This window comes from Ambystoma mexicanum, chromosome 5p, assembly GCF_040938575.1.
Source record: "Ambystoma mexicanum isolate Mex_15411 chromosome 5p, UKY_AmexF1_1, whole genome shotgun sequence".
Lineage (NCBI taxonomy): Eukaryota > Metazoa > Chordata > Amphibia > Caudata > Ambystomatidae > Ambystoma > Ambystoma mexicanum.
This window is the reverse complement of record NC_090930.1, coordinates 790,053,530-790,077,771: the sequence shown is the minus strand read 5'-3', so window position 1 is coordinate 790,077,771 and position 24,242 is coordinate 790,053,530. Positions and strand designations below refer to the sequence as shown.

Below are 24,242 nucleotides of genomic sequence, written 5' to 3'. Positions count from 1 at the left end.
CTCTATACAGGTCCGCCGGGGCGCACCACTGTGCAACTCATGCAGTCCTGAGTACCTTCGTCCCCACTCGCCACGGGTTGGGTGGTGCTCTCTTTGCGTCTTCCTCGTTTGTCTCCTCATTCCTCTCCTCCAGGCCTTATCTTCTCTCTGTCCATCCAGGTCTGTGCTTCCTCCGGGAGACCAAAAAACTACAACTTATTTTTATATATGTCATTAAGATGTGCTGGGTATATCAGCATGTATTTCAGCCACGCAGCACAGAGTCTTGCCTTGACTGCTCAAAATTGTGCCCTGCTCTTCTGTACTTGAAACGTATAGTCAGGGTAGACCACTAGGTCTGCAGAGGCTCTCTTCAATATGCCCCCCTTTCTGGAGTAAGCCAATATTTTTTTCTCTGTACTTATAATACGGACCTTAGCAATAATCGGCCTCGGGGACACTCCCGGGGGGGGGGGGGCATGGTGTGGGGCTGGGGCACTAGTCAGTGCTCTATGCACTCTCTCGATAGTAAAGCCCTCTGTGAGGTTCCCGGGGCCGATCTCCTGAAGCAGCATATTTTCTACATACATTGTTGGGTCCGGGCCTCCTCCTCCTTCAGGCAGGCCTACTATTTGTATGTTATTTCTTTGGGCCCGTCCTTCTGCCTCTTCCACTCTATTCTCCAGTAGACTGACCTTTTGCTGCAGAACATGGACGTCCGCTTGTGTATCTCGGAGCCCACCTGTGTTCTCCTTCACCTGTGTATACAGTGTAGTAGTGCGCTCTGCTAGGGTTCCGAATGTCTTGGCGCAACAGACCAACATCCAATTGCACTGCCGCAATCTGCGATTCCAATGTAGCTTTCAAAACTGCTATAGCCAATATCACTTGGTTGTGGAACTCCATGGGGTTCCCTTCTTTCTCCCGTACAGAGTCCATCTTTCCCCCTGTGTCCTGCTGCTTGGGTTTGGTAAAGCTATCCAAAGTTGGCTGGTTCATCTTGGCTTTAGCTGACTTGGGAGGCATTAATCTTGCTTTTCCTCTCCCAATCGGCCACAATTACCATTCTGCTAGAGCGGCTGATCTTCAGGGGCTTTTGGGTGTATACCACATAAGGCGCTGTTGCCCAGCTTCCTGTATCGTATTATCAGGAGCCTCAGCACCACTTATCGCTTAGGCGGAGACCCACCTACAATGTCTTCAAGAAAGGAGGGGTGCTCTCCCTGGTCCTCTGGTTCATTCGCCCGCTCAGTGCTTCACAGTTGATGGCAGCTTGAGGTTTCTCCACCTTCCTGCTACCACCTGCCACCCACTGTCTGTATGATCTTCTCAGCGGTCCACTGTCAGACAGTCTGCAATTTGCTGCCCTATCCTTAGTCGGCCCAATGTAATTGAAGCTACTTGCAATGTTCATCTCCCGGCCACGGTTCTGGCAATGTTCCTTTACTGTAATTATTCTTGCTTGCTATTTCAGCACTTGACCGCTGCAGGCAATATGCAGCAGGGATACAACTTTTCACCGCCCGGCCCGGGGTACCGAGTATAATTGCCCTCAACGGTGCATGTCTTGGTGCTTATTCGCACCTTGCACTTTGGTTGTTAGCCCCGTTGTGCTGAGGCAGTCAGCTTATGTGCACTGCATCAACCCTGGTTTCCCTGTGTCCCTCGGGACTACTCCTCTGCAGTTCTAGCGCCTCCCACCTTCAATAACTGATGGTGGCGTTCAATGGAGCTCCCTTCATGCCCTCGTGCACTAACAGTGTGGCAGGCTGCCCTCCATGTCCTCACCTTTGTGCCCGGGTGGGCTGACGCACTCTCGGCCAAAGGTCCGCTGGCCCGCAGGGGATCTGACTCTCCAGCAAGTCCCGCGCAGCCTTCTCTCTCCCGGCTGCCAACCCGCGTAGCTCTGGCAGTTCTTGTCCCTCACCACGCCTCGTTCTTCGCCAGACGCCACCAACTACATTCTCCTCTGCATACGTTCCCGGGTCAGCTACCGGTGGGCCCGTCCAACGCGCAGCTCTCACTTCCGGGCAAATGGGCACACCAGGCATCTCACTCAGATCCTCTTCTTCGGCTATCTCCTTTGTTGTGCCCGCGCCATCTTGGCTCTTGACACTGACGGAGGGTCTTCTGCTTTGCGTCTCATTTCTCCCTCCTCGCACAGCCACAAAGCATGCTCTTCCCACTGGGCTCTCTCCAGAGGTTCTTACATACTCCCTGTTATTTGTTGGGCATATGTGCCCTGACAGCTTGTTTTTTCTAAGGATCTCGTCAGATCAGGTGGGAGCAGTGCCAGGAGCCATACTACTCCATTGGCTGCTAGCCACACCCCCTGAATGCCATTGTTGATTTTTTTTTACACCTTTTACACCTTTAGTGTGGGCCAAGGATTGAAAAGTGAAATTAAGTTCTTTATTATTTTTTGTGATGCATTCTGGGGTTCTATGTCGTCCTTGGTGGAGTTATCTAAATATGTAAATGAGGGTGCTATGCCTTGAGGAGTTATGTTTGACAATTTCCTTTTTTAGAGCACTGGGAATTGAGAAGTAGGTTTTACCTCAAGTTTGACAGTAAAATGGTATACCCAAGTTGTCCATCCAAGTAAAAAGAATAGGATCATCAATTGTAAATGCTGTAGATAGAGATAAAATCCCATCTAAGGTATGACCGCTGTGGTGTGTGGTTCATTAATACATTTATTTATGCGTAATTGATTTAGTATTAGTATTTATTGGTTTTGTACCTCTCTATCATCTTAAGCTAATAAGCTAATAATGAAAATCTATATCACTTAGTGAAAATGAATCGTCATCACGGATTTAGGTTCCAGTAAGATAGAGGTGTTTTAGGAATATTCATTTTTTTGAAAGTGAACAAATATTTAGTAAGCAACTTTTTAAAAGAATGAGTAAAATATTTTTCAAACAAGTATATCTAATACAGCTATAGAATGCTGCAAGAAGTCAATCTAACAATTCTATAGCTCTTCTATTGAATAGCAATATTTAGTTGTGTTTTAAGTGTCTGGGTACTAGGTCTGCTAACCTTTGCCATTGTTCACGATCCGGATGGGTATAGACTGGTTTGATTATAGTGTGTGCACCCAGTGGGCCCAATGCAGTCATCCTACGCATAATGTAAGGAAATGATCACCATGCACCTGCCAATGAGAGCCTTCCCTTCCAATTGAGGACAGCAGAGGTCATTACAAGATTTACATTAAAAGAATAAAATAAATGGGGCAGGTGGGGAATAGGCATCACCATGGATCAAGGTCCTACAAGAAAAAAAGAAGTATAACATGGGGCCAGGTAACCCCAGCACCCCCCTTAAGGATTTCTACAAAGAGCAGAAAACAAACAATCTTATTAAGTTAAAATAACAGCATGAAAGGAACTTAAATAAACTGTAGGATAAGAACAAACTTATAAAAACGAAATTGCAGATTCAAAGAAAGCTTTCCATAAGGGATATTCAGCATTAGGAAACACCAAGTTGTGGCTATTTAATAACTTCCTGTTGGATCAGACAGCCAGTTGGAAGATTCAAGTTCATCTGATAATAAAAAGGTACTACATTTTTTAAAGGGGATGGTGCTTCCAGCGTTCCAAAAATAAAATGTGTCTCAACTAGTGCTGAACTTAAGTCAATCCTGAACTGATCAGCATAAAATCCCACAATGTCACAGGGTTCTCTGTCCAGGGTGGCACACATAATACAACTATTGAGAGACATTCAATACCCCCAATAACCTCCAAGGAATAAGCTGCTCATTCACTCCAGTAATATCCCTGGGTCTTTCCCTAACGGGTGATACACAATATATCAATTTCTTTGGCTGATATTCCCTATAGCGGATATTGGTACCAATCGTAAATGGTACTGCAATGATGAGAACCCATTGAGTAAGGGAACTTCTACACATCCAGCATTTACCCCCTAACCTTGTCCTAACAATAAAGGCCTTATTATTATTTTTTGTATTATTTCTGTGTTTGGCCTGCAAATGCATACCTTTCACCTACAAACACTTCATATCAAAATACATAGCAGTTCATGCCTTCTTTTTTGGCGCAAAGACATACATAAACATTTCATATAGTAAAAAGAAAACAAATTAAACTACTAGCATTATTTAAAACATTCTTTGGTGTTAAATTAAATTGAACACTTGAGAATTTCAGTGGTTTGAACGGGATTCCTTCAACCAAGCTTGGCTGAAGTACCAGCTTCAAAGATTTGTATGGCTCTAGATTGGTTTTATTAATGTGACATGTCTAACACTTCACCCAGAAATCTTAAAACACCAATAATCAAGGAGATTCATTCCCCCGCTTTCTCCAGGAATTTCCCCAGGTGTCTTGCCCTAATATTATTCAGTCCTTGACAGCCTAAGACCACATGCTCTAATGTTTCCACTACTTCCTTTCTTTTGCAAAATCTGCAATCCGGCTCTCTACTGCTCCATTGTTTCCTTGCCAGCAATACTTCCTTTGTGGGGTACAAATTTAATCGGAATCTTAGGAAATTCGGGCAGAACAGGCTACATCGTATTCTCTCCAAGTACCTAGGCAAGACATCCCTCTCGCTCGATTCCCAAGCTGTTATCGGGAAGAGTTTGAAGCCCACTCTTTGTTGGCATGAATGAACCCAATCCCTTTTCCATAACCTTATTTAGGATATGTGGGAACTCCCCCCCCCCACACTTTCCCTTTACAAACACTTCCACATGGACAGACTGCTCTGGGAGAAAACAGACTCACACCTGAGCAGTATACCTGACATGTCCCGCTACTATGGTCAGCCGAAGTCGGGCAATTAATGACAATTACTCACACCGGACTTCCATTAAACTTCTCCAAACGGATAAAGGGCAGAGCACGAGAGAACACCCTGAGCGAGGCAAAGCACATGAAGGAACAGCAGTTTCGAATCAGCAGCTGAACAAGGGGAGAAAGATGGGCAACCAAGAAGGGTTCGCAAGGAGGGAAATACCCTTGATCTTTTCGGCAAGAAACAGTTACTTTCAAGAAAACTTTGAGTCAGAAAGAGTAAGGCCAGGAAACCTGACTGAAGAATCCTGCATTGTGTGTTGGAGATACCGGCGACCCTAACGCGTAACCGACCAAGGTGGCGAGGAGCTACAGCCGCAGTGGTATTGTCCTTGGCTTCAAGAAAAAAGAAGCGCCAGAGAGATCAACACAGCCGGTGAGTTGGGGAGACCGATGCAAGAAAAGTCTGTGTTGAAGTGAGGGCTGCAAGCGGCAACATTGTATAACGATTGCTGGAACAAACATTGTGAAATGTGTGTAATGAAGAACGCGAGTAAAGCTAAACGACTGATGAATGTTTGAAATTGAGAAGGAAAGATACAATACCGTTGACAGAGTGGTTCGACACTATGAATGTGGTCAATCGAAGGTCTCTAAAGGTATCCCAACTAGAAGTGGTAGAAACGAAAGAAGATTGATCAGAACATTGTACAAATTAATCGAAGTGGTCCTGTGACGGTTTAAGCAAAACCAATTGCACATTCGAAAGACTTCGATTTTGCTATTAAGAGGAAACCATAGAAAGTGAGACTACATGGTCTGAGCCCGAACGAGGGAGAGCAAATGTGAATATTGTGGAAAAGGGTCCCAAGCCCGAACGAGGGAGATCCATGGTCCGACCCCGAACAAGGGAGACCAAGTGCGAACATTGTGGTAAAAACAGGGACCAAGCCTGAAGGAGGGAGACTCATGATAAATAATGGAAGCAAGAACTTATGCATGTGAAAATCCAGATAAGAGTCAAACTTTTATATTTGTTTGTTAAGACAGGCCGTCTGCAGTAAGAGACTGTTATTGGGAAAGGGGCTTTGGCAGAAGGCCTTGATACCTTTGCTTGAAACTGTATCCTGGTGGCAGAGAAGCCAGAGTGTGTGCGAAGCTCGAATGTGCCGCCTTGTCCCGTGCTGAAAAAAAAGGGGGGGAAGGGAAGCCAACTGCTCACCCGTCCTGACATATTGTTTCTTGAACACTTTTCTTTTTGCATACACAATTGTGCCGCACCCTTTTGTATTTAGAAGTAATGATTGGCAATAGGTTTATTAGTATAGGCCCTTTTATTCTGATAAGACTCCACTAGGACTGCATTATTATTTGATGGCCGTAGCTTGCTCCCATCCCTAGAGTTAGGCTTAGATAGGAGTTCATCCAACCCATTGATGTTCAATAAACACCCTTGAACTGTGATCACGTGTGCCTGTCTTCACTGTTTGATACCATGCCTTCCTTATAAAGCCCACTGGGGTTTGGTCTAAGAGTACCAAATCATCTGCATACACAATATGGCCTATTGGTTCCCTGTTTACTGTTGGAAGGAACCCCCTTACATCTCCTAGTGCTTCTCCCATTTCTGAAATGAAGAGTGTGAACAAAATAGGTGTTTTTATGGTTCTGGACAGTAAACCTGCTCCATTCAGCCTGACCCGTAAAGTTGTGCCCGTGTGTAGCGCACTGATTGCAGAGACCAGATCACCAAGACAATCCCAGCTAGCCAGTTTCTGCCATAGGGTCAGTCTGTTAATCGAATCAAAGGCCTGAGCCAGATCTATGAAGGCCAAGAGCGTTTTTCTTTTCAGCAGGGCCTGAGCCCATCAGAACACTGACCAGCAGAAAATTACAGCTAGTCCCCATTCCCTTCACGAAACCTGACTGCAGAGGGTCAAATCACCCCTTTTCTATGACCCATTCTTCTAGTCTCTGCCAGAGTAGGCCGTAAAGATTTTCCCTATTACATCCAGCAGAGAAATCGGTCTATAGTTTAAGGGGTGCCTCACAATCTCCTTTTTTTAAAATTGGTATCATGTTAGATTGTTTCCAAGTGGATGGGACCTGGCCAACTGCCAAGATTTGATTAAAAAGGTTAATTATAAACTCTGCCCATGCCATGATGTCTTTCTTAACATGATGTTTGTTATCCCGTCTGGCCCAGGTGCCCTTTTTATGAGCATCAAGATATCAATTTTATCAAAAACAATAGACCAATCCCCTCATCTCCCAAGGCATTCAGATGTTATTGGCCCCACAGCTGTATTAAACACTGTAAAACATTGTCAATCCAATCGTTCTCTGCTACAGCGTTGAATTGACTGTTGGGAGGACCCGAGTGAGCTAATTAGATTCGAAATTTCTCTTGTGTTTTTGGAAGATATTTACCTTAATATGGCTTGAGCGTCCGTCTGGAGTTGCAAGGAACGCCTAGAGCAGGACCAATTCCCGTATGCTTGGCGCCTAACCCTCTGGAGACTCACCCTTTCTTCTGCCGCAAGAGATGATAGGGATTTAATTGCCTTAATATATTTTCTTAATGAGCGCTTTGCCAGGACTATTTCCCGGTCATATGAATGCTTTGTTACAAATACTTTTTGCCTGTTCACGCCCTTTTTTAACTCAAACTCTGCCAGGAGCGCCGGGTAATTGACGAAGGAGCTTTTTACACCTCCCTTACCTATTTCCACCTCCCACTTGAATTTCTTTGTCATATGCTCAATGTTTCCTTTGTTAAGTCTCAATCTATTGCAGCCTTGTATCACCTCCAAGTCTTTTCGGCACCGCTCCTTTTTTACCTGAATACCACTTCTCCAAACCATTTTCAGGCATTTGTGATAACCATTGTCCATATCAATGAGCTCCATGGTTATCACTCGAGGGAGCAGGTTGGCTACATCGTAAATGTGGTCAATGGTTGAAACACTTGTGTTCGAGCGCGAAACAAATAAAATATCAATATGAACTAGACTCTCCTCTCTTCCAGGTGGGCCTGTTTGGCCTGTCACCTCGGACCGATCCATTCAAGAGATGCCACTCTTTCCATCCTACCTCCTCTATCCTCACTCACTCTCACATTCTCCCCCCTGCCCCTCCGTCTCCTCCTTACCTTACTTCCCACCCCTACTCCTGGGCACGGCATATTAAAGTCCCCACATAAGATAACAGCATACTGTGAGGTCAACTCTATACTGGCATCCAAAATATCCTGCAAATCCTGCAGAAATGATTGGACAGAAATAGCTTCCGATTGGCAGCATATAAGTAAATCTGTTCCCTTACCACTCAGAGAATCTGGTAGTCTAATCAATAGAGCCTGGATAAATAGGTTGGGGTTAAAGTAGGCCATCATTGACCATCCCAGGCCTGATATGACTGCAGTCAGAAGTCCCGACATCGGCCTGCCCTTTACTTTAAGTGAGCAAATCCTCTCGAATTCCAAGAGCACATAATCCAACTTCTCTGGCCATCCCCCACAACAACCTATCATTTTACGTCCTCGTTAGTCAAGACTCTAGGTAACCAATCCCAGCTTTCCACCCCTTCATCCCTCACTGCCCCATCTGTAAGGGGTTTGACTGTCCTACTCCTGCCACCCAGCCATTAATGGTTACCTTAAAAGCTGGATTATCCTCCCACTTGAAGGAAACTCGTTGGCTGGGCTGATCTCTCCCTTGATCCCTCTTCTTTCCCTTCCAATCATTTCCCCGTCCCATTTTCCAGATACCCCTCTTCCCTTTTCACCCCCCTCCATCCCCCCTATCGCAACCCATTCTTCTCTGGCAGCACATCGGAGAAGTCAAACGCCAAGAGCAGGAGAAGGGCAGCATCCTCCACCAACCTCTCTTTCATCAACTTGGAGGCAAGACATAATTTTACATTGTCAGTACGTGTGGCACTCAAACTCCACTGACTCAATATCTTTTGATCGTACAGCGTGTAGTATCGGTAGATCCTGAAACAACCTTAGCACATTTCCCATGTTTAGGACCAATCTATCTTTTATGTCCAGGATCCTAACCAGTAGGACCCTTAGATCTCTTCTTTGCCCCTCCCTCTCTTCACGGTCCAACCCCTCCAGATTCAACTTAGACACTCCTGACCAAGTACTCAAAATGTGATTTTGGTGCTGTTCCAGGGTAATGAAATTTCCTCTATTAGGTTCACTTTTCCCCACAAGCTGTCCATGCGCCCCCTCCATTGTTTCAACTGCACCTCGGCTTGATGTTATCTCCGGGGGATTATTCTGACTCACGCTTGGACTATGAGCTATCACAGAGCCCTCCTGGTCGGTAGAGTAAGTTGACAGTTTCATGAGCTTCCTCATATTGTCCGTTGATGAGTCACAGGCCCTTGAGGACTCATATTTCGTTCCTATTACTCAAAATCACAAATTCGGCTTCTTCACTCCACTCTTGCTTTTTCTCTTCTGTGCTTTAGTTAATTTGCTGCCCCCCATGGAGTCTTTGGTTGCTTTGTTAACGGTGGGATTGGGAGTTGCCTTATTGCTTTAGTTGCCGCATTGGATTTGGGTTTTTTCCCCTCCAACATAATCTTCGTCTTTTTTGCTTGTTGCAGGGTTTTTTCTTTTTTGATCCATTCACCTGTGTCTTCGTGAAAATTGCACAGGCCAGTGAGTGCTCTTTACGGGCAGGTATATTTCCTTCCGTCCTTGATTCATGCCCCCCACCCCACTTGATCCTCCACCGTTGAGTCACTAAAGGGTATTTCCCGAAGGCTAAATATTGCCTTCTCCTCTTCCAGGATCTCAACCACATCTCCCTCCGACAGAGCTGTCTCAGAGGAAGTTTGTGCTGAGGCATCCCCCAGATTCGGAAGGACGTATTCCTGTGGTATGTCTCCGGGCAAGTCCTCCGGTTTGCCAGAACTTGCTATGGTCCTTTCTAGGACTGGTGTCGCCAAGAGCATGGCTGAAGCTTACCTTTCTTTTTGCTCCTTAGTCACGTTTTCCAAGATGCTCTGGATGGCTTCCACCTGTCGGTCCAGATTCTTATGCAAATTTCCCTGGATCGCTGTTACAAAGCCCTCGATATATATCAATTTTGTGTGTATGATTGCCCAGAGGGTTGCCTGGTCTTTTATGGTCTCACTTAAGGATTTATACAATCTTGTGAAGGGGGTCAGAACTATGGGCAAAGCTGCCACTGTTTTCGAGTTTATACCATCATTTCTCTCTGTCATTCTGGGTGTTACCTCCACTTTTTCTTCCATAGTTGTTTGCGTGTCCTTCTCTCTGGGAGCCTTCAGCTTTATCGGGGAAGTCGACAAGCTTGTTAGTAGGTGCCCAACCAGACACAGGTTTTTCCCCTGCCCTAGATCTACCTTCACCTGGGGCCTCAAACTCTCTGAGTGAGCCCACCGCCTTGGCCACTGGTCTGTCAGTCCCCTGTGATTTCGTTTTTGGAGATCTTCCACCTGTGCCAGATCGTAGTTGATTGTATGATATTAGATTTGCTTGTGGCCTCAGTGGCTCCACCGTCCTTTCTGCAGTCGGGCTTAAGGTACCCATCTCTGGGTCCCGCTGAGTGTTAACCTCTACTTGATTCCACATGGCAGAGATTTCCTCTGCCTCGCTCCTCCTTCGGGAGGGGGGTTGGGGGATGGTCGGGAGGGAGTTAGATCCAGGTTAGCCGAGATAAGATATTTAGGAGTTCCAGATCTGACACTGCCTGTTCACTTCTCTTTGCTGGACCTTTCTTGTGTATCTCTCCGGGCAATTTCTCACTCTGGTTTGCCCCTTTTTCCGTCAGTGGTCTTTCCTGACCTGCCTTATTATAGAAGAAGCAATGAAGGCCTTATAACAACTACTTAACATCCACAAGTCGTAGAAGGAACACGTTACTTACCTGTAACTGTTCTCCAGCATGGCTCTGGCATGGATTCACATGCTCATGAATATTCCCCGTCATCAGGCTGGGAATCCTCGGTAAAGAAAAAAATCAGTTTCAGTTTCGTTTCTGATCTGCCTTTCTCCTAGTAACCAATCACTGGTCTCTGGGTCATAGTGCCCCCAGCCAATGACTGCCCTCTACCTAAGCCCCTCCTCTGGCAGCCATCTTCAGATTTGGTAGCACGTAAAGTGTCAGTAGGACCAAGAGAAGAGCCACAGAGGGGTAGGAGGGAGGGTTCGCATGTGAATCCATGCCAGACCCATGCTGGAGAACAACAGTTACAGGTAAGTACCTTGTTCCTTCTCCAGCATGGGGTCTGGCATGCATTCACATGCTCATGAATACAAGAATACATAGCAGTACACACATGCACAACCACGGAAGGTGGCAAGGCTCAACATTAAGCATGTCATCAACTCAACATTAAGCATCTCTTACCTCCGCACCAGGCCCACCTTCAGGCGAACAGGTTGCGCAGCACTGCCTGGCCGACCCTGGACTCCTCCCTGTAATCCCGGTCGACGCAGTAGAATCTCGTGAAGGTGTGCGTCGACCTCCACCTAGCAGCCCTGCAGATGTCCAGCAGGGGCACACCAGACAGGAACGCCGTGTTAGAAGCGATCGCTCTGGTCGAATGGGCTCTCGGACGGGCAGGCAACGGTCGTTTTGCCAACCGGTGACAGTGCATGATGCAGCCGGAGAACCATCTGGAAATGGAAGCCTTCGAGAGGGCCTTACCTTGGTTCACATGTCCAAAATTCACAAACAGTTGTGACGTCTTCCGAAGGCTCTTCGTGAGGCCCACGTAGAACTTCAACGCTCTAGCTACATCCAGCGAGTGCAAAGTCCTCTCGGCCGGCGACAGGAAGAAAACAGGTAACACCAAGGGCTCGTTGAGATGGAAGTCCGACGGCACCTTGGGCATGAAGGAGGGGTGCGTCCTCAGCACCACCCTTGTCTCGTGGAATTGCAGGTACAGAGGCTTGTAGAAGAGGGCCTGGATCTCTCCCACTCGTCGTGCGGAGGTGATGGCCACAAGAAACACTGTTTTCCACGACAAGAACTTCAACAGTGCCGAATGCAGAGGCTCGAATGGCAGCCCCATGAGCCTGGTCAGCAACACGTTGAGCTCCCACGCCGGGGCCGGAGCCTTCACCGGCGGGAACGATCGGAACAGTCCCTTCATGAACTCCTTCACCAGGCGATGGGACCAAAGGGATGAGCGCCCCAGAGTTCTGGTGTAGTGGGAGATAGCCGCCAGATGGATCTTGATGGAGGCGTGAGCTAGTCCCCCCTTGGCTAGCGATAGTAAGTACGGCAGCACTTGGGGGTCCGTAATCCGCAGAGGGTTAATCTTCTCTGCACGGCACCAGACAGAGAACCTCTTCCACTTGTGTCCATAGCACTTGAGGGTCGAGGAGGCCCTGCCCTTTGGAAGATCCTCTTTATAGTCTGACGGGATATCGTACCCTCCAAATTCTAGTGCTGCAGTAACCAGGCCTGCAAGTTCAGCGTCCCCGGGTCGTGGTGGAGGATGGCGCCTCCTTCTCTGGCGAGAAGATCCACGTCCGTCGGCAGTTTCACTGGGGGAGACGCTGACATGTCCAGAAGGTCCGGGAACCAGATCTGTCTCGGCCACGCCGGTGCGACGAGGATCATCCTGCACCGGGACCGTCTGAGTTGACTGATGAGTCGCAGCGGCAACAGTGGGAATGCATACAGGAACAGGCTGTCCCAGGGGAATGAGAAGGCATTGCCCATGCTCCCCGGCTGAGGAAACCTGCTGGTGAACCTCAGGCACTTGGCGTTCGCCGCCGTCGCAAATAGGTCGATCTGGGGATTGCCCCATCGTCGGAACAGGAGGTCCACTTGATCCTGCCGCAGCTCCCACTCGTGGCACGAGTGCAGCTCCCTGCTGAGTGAGTCGGCGATGGTGTTCTTTATTCCTGCCAGATAGAAGGGTACCAGAAACATCCCTTGAGCGACGGCCCAGTGCCACAGATCCTGGGCTTCCTTGGATAGGGTTGGGGATATGGTGCCTCCCCGCTTCCGGATGTAGAACATCATGGTGGTGTTGTCGGTGAAGATCCTTACCACCTTGCCCTTGAGGGACGGAAGAAAGGACCTGAGGGCCCAGAACACGGCTTGGAGCTCCAGAACATTGATGTGAAGTGACCTCTTCTCTGGGAGCCAAAGGCCTCTTGCGTGGAGATCTCCGGTGTGCGCTCCCCATCCCTGCAGGGAGGCGTCCGTCGTCACCGTCTCCTGATGCGCCGGGTTCTGGAAGTCCATGCCCGCCGCCAGATGCTCCGCTTGCATTCAACGGGCGTCGAGGAACTCCTGCAGGGGTCGCATCCGCAGTCTGCACAGGCGCACGAGGTAGATGCAGGAGGACATCATGCCGAGCAGGGACTTGATAGACTTACCCTGGCCACCTTCATGGTCGACAGTGTTGTACCTTGCCGAGGATTGGTTTCGTCCTTTCCTCTGACGGAGAAGCCAATCTTGCCACTGTGTCGAGTCTGGCTCCCAGGAACAGGGCGACTTGCGACTGTACCAAATGCGATTTCACAAAGTTGATCAAGAATCCCAGATCCGTGAGTAGCTGGACGGTCTTCTCTGTGTGGTCGACGGCGAGTGCTCTTGACTTTGCTCGGATGAGCCAATCGTCCAGGTAGGGGTAGACGTGGATCCCCTGCAGGCTCAGCCGCGCCGCCACCGGTGCCAGGCACTTGGTGAACATCCTGGGCGCCGACTTCAATCTGAAGGGCAGGGACTTGAACTGGTAGTGGCGCCCTTGGACCACGAAACGCAGGAACTTTCAATGTCCTTTTAGAATGGGGATGTGAACGTTGGCATCCTCCAAGTCCAGCGACGATAGGAAGTCGCCTTCCTCCAGCTGTCCCAGCACGTGCTGGAGGGTGACCATCTGGAACTTCTGGGACTTGATGTACTTGTTTAAACGACGAAGGTCCAGAATGGGTCACCAACCACTGGTCTTCTTTCTTACGAGGAAGTAACACGAGTTGACTCTGGAGCCCCGGAGCCGCTTTGGGACGAGCTCGATGGGTCCTTTCTTTAGCATCGCCCGTACCTCCAGCAGCAGTTGAGGAATGTCGTTTTCCTTCCTGGCCACGGGTGGAATGCAGGGACACTTCTCTAGAAACCCTAGAGTGTGCCCGTGGGCCAGGGCATCTAGCACCCAACGGTCAGTGGATATGGACACCCACATGCTGATGAATTTCGCCTGCCGGCCTCCCACCGGGGTGCTCAGGTGGGGGTCCGACGCTACGGCCGGTTCAGTCCTGCTTGGAAGTGGCCTTGCCGACGACGAGATCCTCCTGTCCTGCCGCGTCCTCTGTAGGCCTCCTGCGATGAAGAGCAGGCCGCCTGGAGGTACGAGGAGCCGCTGCCGGATCCTTTGGAGGCACCTTGCTTGCCTCCGGAGTTCCGAAAGGGCGGCCGTCGCTGTTGAAGAACACCCAAGGCCTGAGCTGTCTCCATGTCCACCTTGATGGCCTGTAGTGACTCGTTCACAGTCTTTCCGAACAGGTTGTTCCCGTCGAAGGGCATGTACAGAACCCTGGTCTGCACGTCCTGGTGGAAATTGGTTGCCTTGAGCGAAAACATGTGTCAGCAATGTCCGTGGCCACCGTTATGGCGTGGTCTGACGCCACCTCGCCTTTCTGTAGGATCTCCAGGGCCTCAGCCCTCTTGTCGTCCGGGAGGAATTCCAGCAGGGGAGCGATTTTAAACCAGAGCTCCCTGTCGTAGCGTGCCACAATCGCGAGGGCGTTGGCCGCTTTAATCGTCGTCGCCACCGATGAGATGACCCGCCGTCCCATGGCGTCTAGTTTCTTCCCCTCACCGTCCGGTGGGGATGTTGAAGTTGAAGCGGTCGCCCGTGCCGCCTTCTTAGCCGCCGCGGAGACAACCGAATTCGGGGATGGCTGTGCCCTAAGGCACATGGGGTCGGAGTCCGGGACCCGGTACTTCTTCTCGTACCGGTCCCTCTTAGCAAGAGCCATGGACGGGTTCTTCAGGAGCGTCACCCTCTCCTCCCAGATGTCGTCCAGCAAAGGGTCTGAGAGGACCGTCTTTCTCTTGGTCTCACGCCGTTGGTAAAGGAACCCTTCCTTCTTCTGTTCTTCTGGGCAGAGCTGGAAAAGCTTGGATGCCCTGGCGATCATGGCGTGGAAAGAGCCAATTTCGTCAGGCGGGAAGGCCCGAGAGGGTGGTGATGGAGGGTCCATTCCATCGTCACCACCGTCGTCAGCCGTTCCTGTCGTAGCCGTCTCCGTTCCAGTGTCATCCCTCGGTCCCGGGAAGGGGGATGACGGCTGTAGAGGCCGTGAAGGCTGGAAGGGAGGAGGTGAATGAATTCTTCTCCGTTTGCTTGGAGGGCTTTCCGACGGTTCGGGCTCCGCCGGGTCGTCTGCTGGGGGTAAGGGCAACTTTGTCCTTATCTCTGTACACAAGGCCTGAATCGCCATCAAGATTGCTCCAGAGTTGTCTTGTGGCATAGGCACTGGCTGCGACGGGAGCGACGGTTGGGAAGTAGAATCCTCTGTCCCCTCGACGGCTTGTGGCTCCTCGTCGGCACCGCCGTCGCTTTCTTCGTCCGCCTCGTCGGGATCCCTCCCGTGGGACTGGACCTCCTCGAACTTCTTGTTCAGGATCTTTGCGACGCCAGTATCTGTGTCCGTAATGGCCACCAGGCCCCCCCCTCTTTTTCCGCCCAGGGGTTTCACTGGGGTCTTATCGATGGGCTGAAAAGAGGATTCCCTCCGCGGTGGCAGGGAAACTCTAGGCCCCGAGGTCGCCTCCACTGGGGTAGCCTCCACAGGCTTCGCCAGGGCTGCCACAACTCCCTCGATCGAGGCTTTAGCCGGGTGAATCAGGGCCTTCATGACCTTGGCCGCGCCTGAGGCCTTCACCTTGGGGGGAGGGTCACCGCCTCACTCCCCTTCAGCTGTCTCTGTCGGGATCGACCGGGACTTCTCCCGAAGTTTACCCGGGTTCTCCGATTTCCTCTTCCCCGAGCCAGAGCGTTGGCTCGTGGTTGATGGCGTCGGTGAAAGTGTGCCCTGCCTGGCAGCCGAGGAGCCCGACCGATCGGCGCTCCCGGTGTCCGTGGACTTGCGGTGCTTTGCCTTTTGTTGGGCCCCCGTTGCCGGAGTGCCCTCAAAGGTCTTAGAAGAGCGCTCGGACTTCTTCTCACCTGCTGGGCTCTTTCCTTCCAGCCAGTTGGTGAGTCGGATCCGACGATCCCTCATAGTCCGTTCGGCCATATTCTTGCAAAACGCACAGTTGTTCTCCATGTGCGTTTTGTCTTTGTGAAGGCAGTAGAGGCATTGGGAATGCTCGTCCTCCTTGAAGACTTTCTGTAGTCTGCATCCAGTGCAGATTCTGAACAGCTCGGATCCGGGCGTCGAGTTTCCTTTGTCCTGGGCCATGTCCACGCGGGGTAGGCCTCAAAGATCTTCCAGAATCCTCCAAGAAGCGAAACTTTGATGAAAACTTCTCCCTTGAGGGGCGTATGAAATTCTGAAACAGGTCCCCGTTGATCGGAAGTAGAAACGGTGGAGCTTGAGGCTTGATTGACCGAAAAAATGAGGTTAAACTGAAAAATCACAAAACGCAGTGAGAGCTATAGCACGAGGACTCCCAATAATTGAACGTGCAGTAAAAATCTGAAGATGGCTGCCAGAGGAGGGGCTTAGGTAGAGGGCAGTCGTTGGCTGGGGGCAGTATGACCCAGAGACCAGTGATTGGTTATTAGGAGAAAGACAGTTCAGAAACGAAACTGAAACTGATTTATTTCTTTACCGAGGATTCCCAGCCTGACAACAGGGAATATTCATGAGCATGTGAATCCATGCCAGACCCCATGCTGGAGAAGTTACACTGACTCATAAAGGCTAGTAGTCGGATATAAAGGACCTATAGCGATCTCTGCAATGGGCTCAGCAGAGCCCGACTGTTGATAAATATTCCTTCAAAGGAGGCATAAGTGGGAGGGGGGGGGGCACTAACTTTCAATTGGTACTCCACAACATTAGCAGAAAGGCTCTGTAAGTATCAGACTATTCAATGGGCTGGCATCATTTAACAGAAACAGCAATGTGTTCCTTGGCATTTAATTTGCTTCTCATTCACAATCCTAATAGACCTACCTCTGCAATGTGGATACCTAAGCAATGCTGTTGCCCTATGACAGAAAGAATAAGCATTTTATTTGAAACAGAAATTTCACCAGACAAAGAAAGAATTCAGACCTGGGTTGAACAATCTCTGAAATAGGATAGACCCTAAAACAAGAAATAACAGGAAACTGTGACAATTACCTAGAGATTAAATATAATATATCTGGGATTAAGAATCAACATTAAAACCTAGAGTGAGGTGAAAGATTGTGAGCAGTAAATTCAGTGGGGTGCTCACCCTTTCTGTGCATATATATATGTTCCCCAACATTAGAGTCGATGTCACTACGCTAAATGAACTGGAACCAGACAATTTGGTTTGTGACTCAAGATATTAAAGTATTATTCTGCTGTGAGAGGGAACCGATCTCAGGGTCTGCAGAAGGTACAAATGTGCAACATGCGCTCCCGATTTTTCAGCAAACACCTCCAACGATTGCTGTTAATAGATCCAGCACGTATCGGTTCTGCATCGTCATTAACCGCACGGCTCTAAGTTCCACTTTGATGACATTGAACCCTTCTTCGGTGTCGTTGGCCAATTGGATGAGCTCCCACCTTGTGATTTGGAACCACTTGGCATCTAAAAATGATATTTTGATGAGATTAAACTGGATTGTATTTATCAATTAAAAATGTTATGGCGACATGTGGTTGTAACCTCCTATGGTGGTTTAACACAGCAATTAAGGCAGTTCCTGCTTTTCAGAAATAGAATATACATATAAGATCAAGCAGAATTCTAGATAAAGACCTTCCGAGATATGCGACAAGAAGAGAAGTCCATTCACAACCTTGCACGGAACAATGTTCTAAACACTTTAAAAGTCAGTAGTTGGTGTATTTTGTTGTAGTTAAGTTATGGTGCATTATTTACAGTAAAATGGTACAGTATGCAAAACCCCTTAACTGCAGAGGACGAGCTATCTCATCCCCTGCAGTGCGTTCTTAATGCAGAGGACAATATAGCTCGCCCTCTGCAGTACTTTCCAGCGGGGGGGCAGATCCCCCCCCACCCCCCTGGAGCAGCGCAGATGCTCCCGACATCCCAGGCTCTGAAGGGGAAGACTGATGATACGTGCGTCGACATCATCAGGAAGTGATGATGTCAGGCTTCAGCATGTAAATATGGCAGTCAAGCTTATGCGTGCTGCTCGAGTTCTAGCCAGATTTCCTTGAGTGAGGGCTCGTTGGAGAGGGGAGACTCTACCCTTTCCAAATAGCCCTAACTCAAGGAGATCCTTGGTTGAGGATTGTTCAATCCTCAACCAGCAATCACCACTGGACCACCAGGGAATTGATTTTGGGGGTGCCCCTTTCCCCCTGAAGGAAAACAGCCTCCCACCCCCCACCCACAAAAATAAATAAATAACATGGCACAATGTTTTGCCTTCTTTGGGGGCAGATGGGCGCTGTTTTGCATCCATTTGCCTCCAATTCCCCCAAGGGAAGAAGCAAGGACCACTAGGCCACCAGGGATATGATCTGGAGTGGTCCGGGGGGGCACGCCGATCAGCTCCCAGACCCCCAAAAAATGCCAACCAGGTGGAATAATGTTTTGCCTTTTTGGGGGGCATACTGGTGCAGTTTTGCACTGATTTGCCCCCAAGGAAGGCAAACCAACATGGTTTTAGCCTTTTCGCCCAGGTCAGTGCACCCACGGATGAAGTACCGTTTTTCTTGGGACACCTGGTGGAACGTGGGAAGGTAGGACGTGTTGTTGCACGCGTGTTCAATTTAGTTTTTTCCCCTAACATTTTGGACTTTGCTGGGCCCTCTGGGTAATAAATTGTAGCGCGACACAAGCAAGTGGGTCCTTTTTGTATTCCCACGGGTGTCTTCATTTCAGAAATGCATGGGGTTCCCTGTTTTCCTTGGTAGCTGCGACACCCCAGGCCCAAATGTGTGGGATGGCCACAAGGCCAAATCCAGTCTTCCCCAGGTCGTTTTGGTGTACCAGTGGTTTAGCCTTTTCCCTTTGTGCCCAGGTAAGTGTACCCACACATGTGAGGTACCATTTTTATTGGTACTCCTTCGGGAATGTGGGAAGGTAGGACATGTGGTGTTTATTCTTGTTTTTGATAACGCTTTCATACATTTTCCTACTGTGGTCTGTTATACAACACTATAATTTCCCAAACGTGCCCTACATTTAGTTGCTGCTTTAGGTACTGTACTCCTTTGTGACCGGTGCAAGTCACCTTTCCTTCAAAAGGTCTACCTGTGCCCTTTCATAGAATATATGCTTGACATTTTTCATCACATTCGTTTTCCATATTTTCAAATGCTAAGTATGTCAGTTTATTCCATCAGCTTAAAAATACTCTGTTACTGTGTACCATGGGTTGGTTTCTGGCTTGTGGTACTGCTTGTTTTTTGAAAGCTTTCAAAGAAAATGGTGATTTTCTAACTAAGAGAGTCAGGGGAATGTAGCAGTGCATTGCTTTTCTGAATATTCATGGATGCCATTAAAATACTAGTGCAAATATGTCCAGCACATACTTTTTTTTCTGTCACTTTTCCAATTTTTTGCCGAACTATTGGAACTATGGATACATAGTTGTAGCCTGACCTGTGCAAATAACAGATTCCTGAACTTTGAATTTGATCTACTTTTCAGAAATGTTTGCCTTTCTGTGTTCCCATTGAGCTTTCCTACCCTCCTCTTCCATTCCATGCAAGCATGTCCTATTAAAAAAAAAGGGGGGTGGGGGGGATAATCGCCTACCTCCCACAAAACTGAAGGTACACTTATAGTTTTTTCTTTCCACTAAACTTGTTCTGAAAAGCTTGGTAAATGGCACATTCAGAGCTGCACACTTTTTGTTCCTAGCTCTTACAAGAAAAACCCACAGGCTTCTTTTTACATCATGTTATTGCCATTTTCTGAAAGAACACAAACTTTGGTGACTTCTTTGTTATTTTCTCACACACCCTCTACAACAAATCCTTGGGGGCATTATGACCGCCTACACGTGGTGAGAAAAGGATTTGAATCTGGCCAGCATATCACTTGTAACAAAAAGGTTATAAGGGATTGAATGCCGACATACCGACATAAACACTGCCACTGTAAACATAACTAAGAAAAACATGCATACCTCCAAGATCTCTTCATATTTTTTAACCGTTCTTTTAAGATCATCCTCTTTTTCTGCAATTCTTTTATGCAGCTGGGTAGCTTCCATTTGGTGAGATTGCATCAATTCAGCCTCTACCTCTTGGGCTTTGCCTGCAAGACAAAAATTATTCAGATAGAAAAACTATTTCTCTTGCACCCAAACGTAATAATGAAGGCATGTTAATACCATATCTTAACGAAAACGATGCCATCAAAAGTGTGCAATCTGAGTAACATCATAGCAATTATTTGATCAAATATGCTCTTGCCCATGGTTAAACGAAAGCCAGAATGGATCATTCTCACCCTCCAACTTTCACTAACTGAGTAATGTTACTTTTTTAGTAGTAAGGATTGACAATCGTTTTTTTTTTTTTAGTATAGGCCCTTTTTATTTGACAAGACGCCACTAGGACTGCCTTATTATTTGATGGTCGTAGCTTGCTCCCAGCTTAGACTTAGGTTTAGATTAGACGTTTATCTCACCCATTATAAAGTTCAATAAACACCCATGAACTGTGATCACTTGCGTCTGTCTTTACTGTTGCCAGCATGAATTCCTTACACCATACACCAGTCGACGCAGTCTGACGCATCTGGGCCTGACTGACGGTACCGGCAAGAGGCTTCCTTACATCATTGATCACATTATTGAATCCATCGTTCATCTCACCTTCAGGGATGTTCTGTGCAGCTTGGGCAATAGTATTCCACAAGGTATATGTGTATTTTGCCAGAGCACACAGCAAATGAATGTCTAGCAGAGAATACCCTTTTTGCCAGGGCATCATACTTTTTATCGTCCCTATCCGGGAGGGGGGCAGAGAGCTGGTCCGATAAGCCGCACCTTTGAAGTGGAGGGTGCTGCCTGCATGACAAAACTCTCTGGTGTAGGGTGCCTTGTTCACAGCCGGAGTGGTGTCAGGTTTCTGCCTGTTTTCAAGAATGCTTTTTTAATAAAGATGAATGAAAGGGTAAGTAACTGAGTAATGTCCTTTGCAGGATGACCCCAACCCAAATATTTTCAATCACCCTGTTCATGACCGTTCTGCTGGCCGCATTTGAGTGAGCATTCACATCTGGCATGTCGAATTCAACCCCAGGGAAAGTATCTAGACCACTGGCTTCCTTCAGGCAAGTAGCTAAATCATCTAGACAAGATTGATTAGAGATACACTCTTCTGCAACATTAGGTGTTCCAAAACGTTCATACCCGAAAGGTAGAACTTAGTCTTCCTCCTAGTCTTCCTCAAGAAATCCTTCTTCGAATGAGGTTTGAAACTCAAAGTTGGATCCGAAGTTGGTGTCGAAAGGTCCTTCGACTATTCCTTAAGGAGGAAACCGGAGCCTTTGGCTTTGATGCTGTCTCCGTGGCCCTCAGGCATGACATCCCTGAGGTCTTCTGACTTGAGTTTTTGGGCTTGCAGGTCAAAGTCTTACTTAATCCCCTGCCATTCTCTGAAGACATGGTGGGATCACCAGCCTTCTTCGGCTGTTTTGGGGGACATGGCAGGGGCCACCTTTGAGAATATCATCATCATAAACTTTATTTCAGTTAGTCAACCATAAAAGTACACACATATAAAAAGACAATGAATTCATGAATAAAGAAAAAAAGGATTTGAACATAACAATGCCGTCATATCGAAGTAGACATGTCCACAGAATTCATTAAAATACAAAAAAGATCAAGGGTAGATTTTTGCTACAAAGTGTATGTGCTTTTCATGATTAAATCAGAATTTTTAAAAAAAGGAGGGTATAGAATTTTGTTTTCTTTTTTAATTTTATTGTGCATTAGCCAAAGTATATGACTTTTTACACTTTTCTTTACATATAAAACATTTCACAAGGGGAAAAAAAAAATTAAGAACAGAGAACAATACATATTTAATCTAAATGCATTTAGACAAATAAGGGTATAGAATATAAAACAAAGGGAAACAGTGAGGAGAGTCAACAACTCGCAGCCTCATCTAAGTAACATCAATAATCTAAGGTACAGCTTGGCTGTATTCTCATAATTAAGTAGCCAGGTTCTATAGATATGAGCTGTTGCTCAAACAACATGCAGGTCTGAGCACTGGCTCAGGAATCTCAAAGCACAGGCTGATTGCCTAACCTCTACCTCTCTTGATATGGGCAACAAGTACATTTTCCTCAGGTTAACAGTCCTACTGCAGAATTACAGAAAATGCATAACTGTTTCGTTAGCCTCCTCACATAATGGGCATGAGCACGTATTAGTCAACAACCTATTTTGAGAGAAGGAAGCCACCGGGAGGATTCCCAATTGAAAACGCACATACAGGGCCTTTTCAAAGGCTGAAAAGATCTTGCGTGCCCTGCAGAAGTGGCCTGTTATGCCTGGGGAGTCTCTTGCTGTCAGAGCCTGATCGGACCCGTGCCTGAATACGTGCTACATTGCATCGTGCTTTCAACTTCCCAAAAACGTTGACTTGGTTACGCCTCTAAACAACATTCTCTACAAAAGCTCCGCGCGCGCGGCCTTAAGGAAGTGGCCTGTTACGCCTGGGGAGTCTCTTGCTGTCAGAGCCTGATCGGACCTGTGCCTGAATACGTACTACATTGCACCGTTTTTTCAACTTCCCAAAAATGTTGACTGTACGTGGACTATCTTTACTTACTTCCACACTTCGTTTCTTGGACCATTAACTTCGCTATATATTAATATATTCTGTTTCTACTTACACTCCTATAGTGGCCACGCCTCTAAACAACGTTCTCTACAAAAGCTCTGCTGTGCGCACCCATGCACGCACGCCCCTGCGGACGGCTTGCAGGCGTTGTCGGTAGATTTATTTTTTTACTGATTTGGTCTTGGTTGAGCTGCCTATTATTTCTTGAGGCCTATAAACTGGGGACAAATTTTATGGTGTACCGATATTAATCAAATTTTCTTTTTGTAATATGGCTGGAAAGTGTCTTGTCTTCAGAAGTTTTCGTTGTAGTTAACGATGCAGTCGGGTCCCCGCCCGCAGAGTGTGAAGCTGCAGAGGGGCGGATGTATGATGACATACCCTCCGCACCCTTTGTCTTCACTCCAGTGAAGGGTACCATGAGGATGGCACAAACAATGCCTTTACCGCCGTCACCACCAGAAATTAGCGATATGCAAATGTTAAAACAAGAGATGGTGAAAGGTTTGCCTATTCTCAGTGGTGGAAATGGAAAAAATGTGGTGGGGGATCCCACAAGCCACAACACAAGGGCTGGGGTGGGGGAAAAGTTGCAGGGTCTGGGGGCGGTGCCAGAGAGGGCGTGGTCTAGAGGGGGCGGGACAAGCAATGCTGGAATACTTAAAAAAAACGAAGCTGCCTGCGATAGCAGCATTGCCTTTTACCGCCGGCTTTGGCACTGTTGTGTGATGCACAATGCTCGTACATGTACGAGCATTGTGCATTATATGCCAATGCCAGTGCCAAAGCCGCGGTAAAAGGCAATGCTGCCGTCGCGGGCACTTTTTTTTTTGTTCGTTTTTTTTTTGTTTTTGTTTTTTTTAACTATTCCAGCGCGTTCATGGGCTTGTGTGGCTGACTCTAGACGGATCCCGAGATCCGGCGCCGGCCCAATGACCAGCACTGCCTATTCTTATAGAATCCAGGGAAACTGTGAACATGGAAGAAGAGGACACAGATAGGGGGGTGCCCATGAGGTAGGGTGGAGTAACTTGGCTGTTAATTGACCATTCATTTGACACCCCACCCCCTGATTTTCAGCACAAGGGAAATCTCATTATTGCCATTATCACAGCATCTCGAGGGACTGGGAATGGGGTCGCAGGAGGTTGTTCCTCTAACACAATCTAATTTTGGTCATTTAGGGGAGAGAAACCCAGGGCAGGAATCACAGGCTCTCGTCTCCATATTGGTGGAGCTGCAATTGCATACCCAGTGCCTGATGGAAATAATAATGGTGCTGGGCAAGCTTGATAACAAAATGACAGGGCTAGAAAAGTTTAATATATCTCCTCTCGTTATGTCCCAGGTTGAAGGATCAAATCAGACCTTTCCTAAACTGGATGCCCAGAAACACATGAAACCAATTGAAATTTCAGAGCGCAAGGTTAAGGAAAAGACTGACCAAAATAGTAGCGAAGCAAAGTATTTCTTCCTCCCCAATCTTAGCAAACCCTAATAAAAAAATTGGGAACAAAAAATATTCAGGTAAGCAATATTTTACAATCAAA

At 47.7% G+C, this 24,242-nt stretch overlaps 1 protein-coding gene across 3 annotated transcripts in view; it reads right to left on the bottom strand.

The window, feature by feature from the left end:
- The window catches only part of GOLGA4 (golgin A4), a 2,156,782-nt gene that overhangs the window by 491,038 nt on the left and 1,641,502 nt on the right, over positions 1–24,242 (bottom strand). For all 3 annotated transcript variants that reach the window (XM_069613207.1, XM_069613208.1, XM_069613209.1), the window contains one exon: positions 20,013–20,143. In XM_069613207.1, coding sequence (XP_069469308.1) covers positions 20,013–20,143 — 131 coding nt within the window. The remainder of the gene's footprint in view (positions 1–20,012; positions 20,144–24,242) is intronic.